The sequence below is a fragment of the Biomphalaria glabrata genome, chromosome 1 (assembly GCF_947242115.1).
Source record: "Biomphalaria glabrata chromosome 1, xgBioGlab47.1, whole genome shotgun sequence".
NCBI lineage: Eukaryota > Metazoa > Mollusca > Gastropoda > Planorbidae > Biomphalaria > Biomphalaria glabrata.
Genome location: NC_074711.1, coordinates 36,798,501 through 36,810,264, shown reverse-complemented (window position 1 = coordinate 36,810,264; position 11,764 = coordinate 36,798,501). Strand labels below are relative to the sequence as shown.

General features: G+C 35.0%; 2 protein-coding genes across 2 annotated transcripts in view; both read left to right on the top strand.

Moving 5' to 3' along the window:
• Nucleotides 1-11,764, top strand: part of LOC106071502 (neuropeptide Y receptor type 2-like) — a 67,526-nt gene that overhangs the window by 26,751 nt on the left and 29,011 nt on the right. Inside the window, exon 3 of the mRNA XM_013231625.2 lies at nucleotides 235-368. Within this exon, the coding sequence (XP_013087079.2) occupies nucleotides 235-368 (134 nt within the window). The remainder of the gene's footprint in view (nucleotides 1-234; nucleotides 369-11,764) is intronic.
• LOC129927209 (uncharacterized) lies at nucleotides 6,677-9,797 on the top strand. The gene is made up of 2 exons (XM_056034751.1): nucleotides 6,677-8,364; nucleotides 8,515-9,797. The coding sequence occupies exons 1-2, from the start codon at nucleotides 7,440-7,442 to the stop codon at nucleotides 9,453-9,455; spliced, it is 1,866 nt and encodes a 621-aa protein (XP_055890726.1). The 5' UTR covers nucleotides 6,677-7,439; the 3' UTR covers nucleotides 9,456-9,797.

Genomic DNA, 11,764 nt, shown 5'->3' with positions numbered 1-11,764 from the left:
TATTTATCTATCTTTCTACTTATTTATCAATCAATCAATCAATCGATCTATCTATTTATCTAAACTTAATAATCAATAAATCTACCTATCTACTTATCAATCGATCAATCAACAATCAATCTATCTATCTTTCTACTTACTTATCAATCAATCAATCAATCAATCTTTCTTTCTTTTTTGTTTCTTTCGATCTCTTTTGAAATTTAACTCCCCAGCTGTTTGCTTAATTTGCAGACTTTACGGAGCACCAGAAATATCTACATCTTAAACTTGTCCGTGTGTGACGTCATCATGTGTTCTGTATGCATGCCCTTTTCTCTGGTGAAGTTGACCCTCAAGAAGTGGACCATGGGCTCAGTTATGTGCAGGTGAGTGTTGTCTTGTTTCGTAATGCCTAAAGGACGACTCACACTCTGTCTCAATGCAACCATGCTTTTGAATAATATTTCCTTATATGTGTATTTGTATTTTGTGTATGTGAGAGAAAAGTATGTGTTGTATGTCTGTTTGTGTATAATTACAGTGAAGTTTTATAATACGATCAAATGTTATTGTACTCTATTCAATAAAAATGGCTAAATTTAGATATAAAACAAAGCATCAAATAACAAACAAAAAAGGAACCTATTTAACTCAAGACGAGGTGTCCTGTTTCAAGATTTCTTTTCATTCAAAAAGGTAGCAAAATTAAAGTTTCCTTTAACCTAACCCTAACTCAAAGAGAAAGTAAGTATATTTGATATGCTACTACGGTCCGGTGATAACCAAGATGTCATGTGTGCAACAAATGTCAGGTATCGTTAGCGTCAAGTGGAGTCAGTACATACTAAAAAAAACAGATCTAAAAAAAAACACAGCCTTCACCAAGAATCGGACTCCTCGGTTCAGAAGCTCATTCCCAATGCTACCAAAACTTTTTTTTTTTTTTGATGTTTTAAAGTTGTTGAAGTTATTATATGATTATGTCGTAATAGTGGAGTGTTGCATTGATTGTTTACATTTTAATTAGTATAGCTGTCACATTTTATTTCCCTGACTTTGTAAAGTGTATGGTAATAACATCTTGTTAATGTTGTTTATATTCTTGGGAAATAGATTAACGCTATAATTCTAGCCTTAAAGCCTCTTGAATTCCTTTTCGTTTAAATCTAAGAATGTATTAGACTTGATACTCTGTTTCGTACTCAATTTAAATGCGTTCTGTATATCCATTGGTGTAGGTAGTCAAATGAAAACTAGATTTCAAAGAAAATATCAGTTACTTTTCTCTTTTAAATTATTTTTATGTGACAGTAAAAACAAAATACCAATATCGAATCAAATAGAATCCTGTAAAAGTCAAAGACATATGAACATATATAAAGTGCAATTGCTTTTAGCTTTTAATTTAAATAATTGTTTAAAACTATTTTTAATGTTTTATGACAATAGAAATGAGAATGTGCTACGTTGGACATCTTTGATCTTAAGCGATCGGATTCGGCCCGCAGGTCAAGAAGATACAAAGTCAAAAGATAAATAAATGTATAAAGAAATAACAAAAAAGGTTGAATAGAGCCCAGAGCGATTGTCTAATAAAGACTTGAAAACTTAACTCCTAATCAAAGAGCAAAATTGTTTCTTCTGTCTGCTGGGTGATGATTCAATAGAAAGTATTTTTGAAATGCTTATAGCAGTGTTTCCCAAACTGTGCTCAGCGGAACCCTAGGGGACGAGAATTACTAGGATAATTAACTAATAGGCCACTACCTAAGTCAATCTCTAACAAGAAATAATAAGGTGTTCCGCTAAATACTCCATGGGAAACGTTCCATTCAGCTTGGGAAACACTGGCCTATATACTTATTGTGTAATGCTTGTGTAGTTTGAATTTTAGCATTTACAAATATTAATTGCAATTTTTTGTTGTTTCACCTGATATATACATACTAACATTTTTTTGTCTCCTAAACAACTACAATGTATCAAGTGATACTTACAAAGCTCTAACAAGCACACATATGGATACTTAATTAGCCCTTACAGTCCGTACATAGTAACATTTAGTCTTCGCAAACCTACGCAATGACATTGGTTCAAATAAAGGTGAATGAAACTCAAGAGAAAAACACAATTTATCGGTTGATGAAAACGAAATGAAACAAATAGGGTATCACGTGCTATGGGCATGTATGTGAGGGAATGTTCTGCCACCTTAAAAATTAAAGGTATAATTTAGTTTTCAAATGAAACAAAAACAAGTTTAGACCTTCTTGCCTAAGAGAAACTTAGCACACACATATCAGCTTTCATTCAATGTTTTAAGGTTTCCATGTTTTCATTTCACGTACGCACACACACACAAAGAGGTAAACAAAAAAGAACGTCTGCTCTATCTAATGAACTGATGGCTGCCTGGTCGTGCGATAGTCGCGCTGGAATAGTGTTCGGTCGTCTCGATGGTCCCGTGTTCATACCCTGCCCGGCGTACTGCGGGAGTTTCTTATCTTATCTTATCTTATCTTAGGACTAGGATGTAGATTATCTTGAACTCTGAAGGAATATCCAAAACATGTAAAAAATTGTACAAAACATTTTACAAGTGTGACTTCTGCTGTATCATGTTATCGCACATATTTGGCTCCTTTTTGTCTCGAAAGGCAATGGATGTGCCCAGATGAGTCACTGATTTTGGTTTCGTCTTAAGACGGGGCAGAATCTGGTGTGGCTAATCAAGCCAATTTTGGAGCGGCAGACTTTGCCACAATTCGTGCATGTGTATACATCTTATTCAGGGCTAGCTGACAGGGCAGCTTTGTTTTCCTCTTGATTAAGGCCGCTTCGTTTCTTTTACCCTCGGCGAGGATCGTCCCAGCATGCACAGTCTGTCTCCATGCACTCCGGTCTTTGGCTATTTCTTCCCACATATTTTCGTTGATGTTTGTGGCTCTCATGTCTCGCTTGCAGACATCTCTATAGGTTAGTCTTAGGAGGCCCTTGGGTCTGACTCCCTCCACAAACTCAGCATATAAGATATCTTTCGGGATTCTACCATCTGGCATGCGGGTGACATGTCCGAGCCAGCGCAGTCTTCTTTGTGTCAGGAGAGCATTAATGCTGTTCATATTGGCCAACCTTAAGACTTCCTGATTGGAGACATGGTCCCTCCAAGAGATGCGCATTATGCGTTTCAGGCAGCGCTAGTGAAAACTATTCAATCTGTGCACTTGGTACATGTATGTTGACCCGCTTTCACTGTCATAAAGAAGACTGCTCACAACACAGGCATTATATTATAAGATTTTGGTTACTGTGGTCAATATGGAATTATCCCAGACGCGCTTGGAGAGTTTTTCCAATGCTTTAGTAGCTTTACCTATTCAAAACATAATAGGTACCACACATAACTTTGTTAACAATACATTATTTTTCTTCATCTACACTACACAATATTGGGTATGTTTAATCTAGATCTATAATCTATAATATACTCGCCATACAAGTCACGCTTGGCTATTCTAAAACACTTTATAAAAACAGACTAGAGACTTTGTTTTGCATAAAGAAAACAAGCTAATTTAATATTACTTAAATAAAAAAATCGGGCTTATACGCGGGGAATAACTCCACATTTACAGCTCGGGTGCACCGGATAGTAGCTCCGGCTCAGGCCGAATATCCCGCCATTTTACAGCCACATATCTCAATACTGTAGGATATATTTCCCATATCGTTATTCAAAAAAAAAATTAATTAGAAAATAATTAATTGACTAATTGGTTAATTTATTTAATGATTCATTTTTTTTTGTTAGGTACGATAAATAATGTTGTAAGGTTTCAGCTTGATAGAGAAGGAGTGTGAGAAAAATAACATGTACAGAAATTGTACCAGACAGACAGAGTGAGTTGATGTATAGCTTTGTAAGAAGGAATTATTTTTTTAGACTGTTTTTGTTTTTTTATAATTCCTACCTAATATTAGCTCACACTTTTCAATAGTCGTAAGGTGGTAAAAAAGTTGGAAGTTGATCGAATGTAAAAGTTTTGTAAAAATGAATCATTTATCTAAAGTTTCACATACATCTTTTTAGCTGTTCAGTTCAGTAGCGTCGCTCTAACATCGCGAATGTTGTGGATTCGATCTTCATACTGGTCCTTTTTTTTACATGCTTTTTTTTCCACTAACAAATAAAATGTGAGTATCAAGTTTACTGTATCAATAAAGTAGGTGTTGATTTTTTTTTTACTTCTGGTTTTGACTATTACGAAAGTGTTGACTAACAGTTGGAATTGAACAGTACATTCGGAGCTAGTACTGAAGTTCTTTCAATAATCTGTTTCCATTCAAGCCAATGTCAATGCTGCGTGGTAATAATTTCATTGGCTTACCCCTTGAGAAAACAATAGCTGTTTTTTTAAAAAAATGGAAAGAAGATGGAGATAGCGAATGAATAATTCTCTCCTACACGCTAAAGCATATCATTAGCTTCGAGTGCCATCATGCACAAGACTGCGTCAACTAGAGTCACAGCTAACGAAAGCAACAAGTTGATGCCATAGTTTGTTGTTTTGTTCTCTCGATGTTTGCATCAAGGCGAAATTAAAAACAAAGAAAATGAGTGTAAACATTTAAAGGGGGGTGCTGTGGCTGAGTGGTTAAGCGCTTGACTTCCGAACCTGGATCCTGGGTTCGAATCTCGGTGAAGACTAGGATTTTGACTTTAGTTGAGGAAGGTAAAGACGGTTGGTCATTGTGCTGGCCACGTAACACCATGCTTGTTATCCGTTGGCCATAGAAACAGATGACCTTAACATTATTTGTCCCACAGATCGCATGGTCTGAAAGGGGAAAAGTTTGCATTACTTTAAACATAAAAAAAACGAAGTTCGAAGTGATTCGTCGACAAAATTTTAATATCTACTCTATCAAAGAAAGATTTGAAAGAATAATTACTTTATTTTTAAATACCGTGATATAAAAAGGGTATCTGGGCTAATTATTACATTAAAATCCATGTGCGTGTATAAAATGAATACTTGTTTCAAAAATTTAATTTACATACAGTAGAACTTAGAGCTACCCGTCGTTATTACCATTTTGCGATTTAACCGTAGGCCTATTTTAAAATTGGCATCAAACAGATCTCCCTTGTCTACTCAATTATTTCTTTGCCTTTGAAATGGCTGCGCTGCAGTTGTAGATAGCTATGTAGAAATTATTTGAAAAGACAGGCTCAGCTAAAAACCTGTTATAGCTTAAAGTCAAGCTTACCAAAGACTTAATTTTTTTTAATAAGTACACAAACAAACGAACACATGCACACACACTACATATATATATATATTCATGGGCGTAGCCAGGATTTTTTTTCGGGGGGGGGGGGGTTGGGGGGGGGGGATTTTTTTTTCTCCCCCCCCCCCACCGCGAATCTTTTTGATATGTATTTATGTGTGTGTGTGTGTGTGTACATAATCTTTATTGCATTCTGACCATTCATTCTTTCGGAAGACGGTTATTGTGCCCTAGAATAGGTTCTTCCATGAGTTAGTGGAAAAATTGTAGATTCCCCGCCAATACTAGCTAGGGGGTCTGGGGGAGCGCTAGGAGCTCCCCAAGTGCGGGGCGAAGCCCCGCCGCCATGCACTATTTCTGATATTGAAAGCCAACAAAATGCATATTCTGAGGTATCTACAGTGCATTTTCCTGCTATTAAAAAGTTTTATTTCAAAAACCTAATGTGCTAATCTTACTGACTTTGACCCTCCCGCGCCGTTTGGCGCATTTGCCGTCAAGCTGTTTCCATAAAAATGTAGATTCCCTGCCATTACTAGCAATGGGGTCTGGGGAGCGATCGCGCGGGGCGAAGCCCCGTCGCCAAGCACTATTTCTGGTATTGAAAGCCAACAAAATGCATATTCTGAGGTATCTACAGTGCATTTCCCTGCTATTAAAAAGTTTTATTTCAAAAACCTAATGTGTTATTCTTACTGACTTAGACCCTACCGCGCCGTTCGGAGCATTTGACGTCAAGCTGTTTCCATAAAAATCTGTCACTGGTAATGTCTGAAGCCTCTTCCCACCTGCCATGAGGACCTCAATGAATGAGTGGCGTCAAGTTGTACTAGGATATCATTGCAACTCTTCTTATGCGTAATTCATTTTGTCGGAGAACATGTCCCGCAAACCTCATGCGTCGCTCTCTCACAATCTTACTAAAGTCTCGACTCCCAGTTCGGCATAGGATTTCCTTGATTTAAACCCGATCTCTATAACTGACTCCTAAAATCTGTCTTAGCCATCTTTGTTGAGCCATATTTAGTGTTTTTCAATTTCGGCAGATGACTATTCACTGCATTTTATTAAGGGAGCCCTGCCACTGGTAAAAATGTGTAACCACTCTTGAATACGCTCTTGGAATTAAGTGACTGTAGTCTGCTTTAGGGGGTTTTCCATCTCACAATGCTCTGTAGGGGGATCTTAAACTCAAAACCATCTTGAGGGGTTTTAAGGGGAGGATTACCTTTGGAAATCTAAATTTTGGACCCAAAAATCGATTTTTAGATTTAAACATATTTAGATAGCTTATCCATTTATTTACTTGATAAGTACTTTAATTTTTTTAAAATAATGCTTTAAAACATATTTTTTTACATTTTTCGCGTGTATATTAATGACGATTTTACAAGAAAATGCAAAAATTCTCCATAGTTACAGGTTTAATAATTTTTGTGCATTGAAAATAAAATAGTCATATTTGGTATCAATTTGTTCAGCGTCCAAAGGTCTTTTAAGATTTGGCATCACTTCCTAATCTTTTATTAGCACATTTTCGCTATATTTAGAAACTTACGTACTCTTTTTGATTAGTTTTGGTGTAAATATAGACCCGCTTATAAATGCTGCGTTCTGATTGGTCTATCCTAGGATAGCCCTAGCGACCTAGTGTACGTCAGGTTATCGAGAATAAATGGCTGAACTGCCTACATACAGCGTGTTGAAATTATCGTATGTGAAAAACTAACATTTACTTTCTAAACAGTTTTAAAGTTTTAGTATCTTAAAATAAACGTTTTATATGTTCTGTGCTTGCTTTTCTTACATCTTGTAAGTAGAATTATCAACATTTTACAGTTGACTGAGTTGTAGATCTAATACTATAACTAGTCAGACTAGTCTCTCTGGCGACTCTGCTGGATTGCCTGGATATATCATATTATTCTTGTCTAGATTTATCTAGATTCTATATATATATATAAAATATATAGTCTAGATCTATATTGATCATATTCTAGAGCTTAGACTTCTACGATTGTGACTTATTCAGTGATTGTTTTCAAGTTCATTCTTATTTGAGCTTGACTAGATCTAATCTAAGTCTTATCCATAATTATCATCACATCTACTATCATCTAGCTTTACTGCTCTAGACATTCTAGATTCTAGCTCTAGTGCTAGCCATGGGAAGATTAAAAAAAAGAAGTAAACAACTTCTAGAGGCTCGCAAGATTGCCAAGATGAAGAACACTGTTCGAAAAGATCATGAACTAGATCTAGACAAAGTAACACCAGCTCCTTCAACTCCAACTAACTCGTCAGTGTTGTTGTCTATGCAAACAAGTTCCAAAAAAAAAACTGTTGATATTCCTGCTATGGACATTGGAAGCTCTAGCTCTCTATTTAATGATCAGTCAGCTAAACAAGCATATAGAACAATCATTGACATTAGTCAAATTGAAAAATTGCTTTCACCTCTTCTGTGTCCTTATTGTAATGCTGATGGTCTAACTTTGCATTCAGATGACAACAGTCGTTTCGGACTTGTATTAAAACTGAAACTTTACTGCGATAATTGTGGCACTGTGGTGAATGATGTTTTTACATCTGAACGCTCACTCAATGATAAAAAATTTTCCATCAACACATCTGCCGTTGTTGCCTCCTCATTGTGTGGACTAGGACCATTAACGTTCAACAATTTTTGTGAACATTTAGACCTACCGGGTCTATCAGCCAAAAATTTCTACAACAGGACAAAGTCTATTTATAAGGATGCTGAAGATGTTCGTCAGGCTTTGCGTAGTAAAACTATTCGACTTGTAAGAAAGGAACATGCAAAAAATAGCAATTCAGCTCTAAGTGATGATGACATTTTGGACATTGCCGTTTCATTTGATGGTACTTGGATGACCAGAGGACACAAATCAATGATAGGTGTTAGCTGTGTCATAGATGTATTGACAGGCTATGTCATTGATTTTGAAGTACTATCTAGCTTTTGCCAAACTTGTAGCACAACTGGTACTAGACTAAAAGCACAATCTCCTGCACTCTACAAAGAATGGTTTGAATCTCACAAACCTGATTGTGATATCAACTATACAGGTGAGATATTTTTCTATTGTTTTAAAACCTTTTACAGTAATTAAAATCTAGATTCATTTTTATACTGACATGTTTTTTTTTAATTATTTAAAAACAGCATACAAAACAGTTTATTGTCTTTCCATTAACTTTTTGTTTTATATTTTTCAGGATCGTCTGGAATGATGGAAACACATGCGGCCGAGATCTTGTGGAGGAGATCCATTGAGAATTTCAAATTGCGCTACACCACTATGTTGTCAGATGGTGATTCTAAAGCCTTTAATAAAGTCTGTGAAATAAAACCCTATGGAGATGTACCTATAACAAAAGAAGAGTGTGTCAACCATGTGGGGAAAAGGATGGGCACTGCACTCCGTAATTTGGTTACAGATTGTAGCAAGAAAGGAATTTCACTTGGAGGTAATGGTGTAGGAAAACTTACACAACAAACAATCAAAAAACTGTCCAAGTATTACACCAGAGCGATACGGAAACACAATGATGCTAAGCAAATGAGAAATGCTATACTTGCGAGCATGTATCACAATTTTTCGACTGATAAGAGGCCGATGCATCATCTGTGTCCTTCAGGTGCAGATTCTTGGTGTTTTTATAAGTCTTGTGAGGCAAAAAATGTAAAGCCTGGTAAACACAGTCTCCATATACATACGCCTCTCAATTATGACTTACTAGCAGAACATCTGAAACCTATATACAAAAGATTGTCAGAGCCTCAACTTCTACAACGATGTTTGCTTGGCTCAACTCAAAATGCGAATGAGTCTTTTCATTCATGTATTTGGAATATTTGCAGCAAATCAAGATTTTCTTCACTAAAAAAAGTTAACTTTTCTGTTTTAGCTGCAGTAGGACAATTCAATTTTGGCTTTTCTTTTGGTAGTGAAATAAAAAGTTTTTTCAACTGCCAGGTAAGCAAAAGCAGCCAGCGACTTGGATTATTGAGACTTAAGAAACGCTTGAAAAATGCAGCTTATAAAAAACAACAAGTTGTCAAAAGAAGACTGTTATTAAGAAAGGAGGCTAAGGCACGTAAAGAATTGCAGTTTATTGAAGCTGAAGGAGTTTCATATTCATCTGGACATTTTTAAATTTTTTATGTAAGTTCTCAATTTTTGCTTTTTTTTCTCATTTCTGTTTTTTCTTAATTAGTCTTCTTAAAAGTCTTATAATTTAAGAACTAGTTGGTTTAATGATGTGAAATTTTGAATAACACTAGTTTACATGCTGTTCTTTAACTTACAAGTGTTATATATTCAAATATAGTTAGTTAACTTAGTTTTACAAACATCATTTTATTTAAAATCAGTTTTTCTCAAAATGGCCGTTTTCCAAAAATGCATTCACTAAAATTTATAAATCTTTAGAACCATTAAAGATATTTACATGAAATTTAAAACACTTATAGATCTATTGTAATACTTTCATGTGACATCTTGATTTTTTAAATATATTGTTTGGTTTTCATTTTTTATTGACATGAATGTAAAAAATATATATTTTTCTTTAAAAAAATGAATGATCAACTTTACTCTTATATGTTAAAAACAAATATTAAATTATAATAAATTTTGAGATGTCACTTTATTCTTTGTTGTTTTCTTTTTCAAATGAAAAAGATTTGACTCATATTTGTCTATTAGTTAAAGAGAAATAGCATTTTAAAAATCATATACAAAAAACAAGATGGCGGCCGTTTCCATGGCAACCACAAAAGTCAAACACATTTTTTCTATGTTTTTAAAATCAGGATGAGTTACTGTATCAACCATACAAGTTTGATAAATTTCTGATAAATATTAACGAAAATAGATTTTTTAGGTGTACCTCCCCTTAAACTTTAAACAAACGCCATCTGTAGAAGAGGGGTTGAAACTCAAAACCCCCGATTGGATTAGCTACGCTCAAATAATTTTAGTGTGTAATTTGCTTTTTTTTTTATATTGAAGAGGTATTTTTAGCATTAAACCCCTCTGAATGGGGTTTAAACTCAAAACCCCTTTTGGCAACGCTCATAGCATTTTGAGTGCATAATTTGCTTTTTTTCTTACACTGAAGATGTATTCTTTAGCCTCAAACCCCCTGGCGGGGGGTTTAAACTCAAAACCCCTTTGGCTGCGTTCATAGATGTTAGTGTGAGTAATTTGCTTTTATTTATATTGAAGACGTACCTTTTAGCTTTAAACTCCACTGGAGGGGAGTTTAAACTCAAAACCCCTTTGACTACACTCAAAACATTTTGAGTGTATAATTTGCTTTGTTTTTATTATTAAAGAGGTATTTTTACCTTCAAACCCCGCTGAAGTGGGGTTTAAACTAAAAACTAAGTCAAAACCCATTTAGCTACGCTCATAACATTTTGAGTGCGTAATTAACTTTTTTTTATATTGAAAAGGGGGTTTATCGTAAATTTTGGAGGGGGTTTTAAAATCAAAATCTCCCTTAACTGTGCTCTTGGATTTAGGGGATTTTCGTTTGCATATTTGTTTTGTTTTGTTTTATAGAAGAGGGGGGGGGGGGTTAACTGCAAAAACCCCAAGTAGGGGGTTTAAAACTCAAAACCCCTGGTAGGGGTTTTTAAACTCAAACCCCCCCCCCCCTGGCTACGCCCATGATATATATATATATATATATATATATTAGTTCTACGGATGTTTTTTTGTCTCGGATGGAAGTACTCTTTTATAGTTAAAATATTAGATCATTTTGTCTGTCAACTCAATTTTCTAAAACAATTTGAAAATGTCGGGCAGCAAACTAATAATAACAAATAACTATGACCAAATATTCTACAGTCTCACAAGGATTCACTTGGACAAAGTGTAGAGGAAAAAAAAGCAATCCAGAAAATGTTTTGTTATTTTTGTTTTGTTCTTTATACTAGGGCTAGATCATGTTGTAAAGAAAATGTTGTTACTATAGTTGACAGAACTGTAGTTCGTACCCAGTAGGTTAGGGAATTTTTTATATTTAAAAAAAAATGCCAGTGTAAGCTACTTTTAAAGAACCTGATGTTTTTTAAAGTCTGCCAACTAATATTGTTAGTCCAGACTGGATCAATACACAGCTCCACGATGGGAATTCGTTTTTGCTTTTATTTAACTTGCTGAAGTTGTTTTGCTGGGTTTTTTTTTCTATGAACGATTATAGGGAATTTTTTTTGTTTTTGCATTGTATAAGTGTAATCCTAGAAGTGTACTATGTAAACGGTGCAACATTAAAATGTAATGTAGACTTTGTTGGAAATGTTTATTTGTTAGGGTTGTCTCTCTTCTGTTAGAAACTTGATTTCCTATTCTCTTTCTGAGGCACATCGTTTGGCATCAAACAGATCTCCCTTGTCTACTCAATTATTTCGCCAAAGAATATGTGTTGACCAACAAAAAGAAACCTTCAACAC

Bases quoted from the DNA above. Each gene is read 5' to 3' on its own strand.
- LOC129927209 (XM_056034751.1), top strand. From the start codon at position 7,440: ATGGGAAGATTAAAAAAAAGAAGTAAACAACTTCTAGAGGCTCGCAAG. The intron at 8,365-8,514 runs GTGAGATATTTT...TATATTTTTCAG, and splicing joins TTGTGATATCAACTATACAG to GATCGTCTGGAATGATGGAA.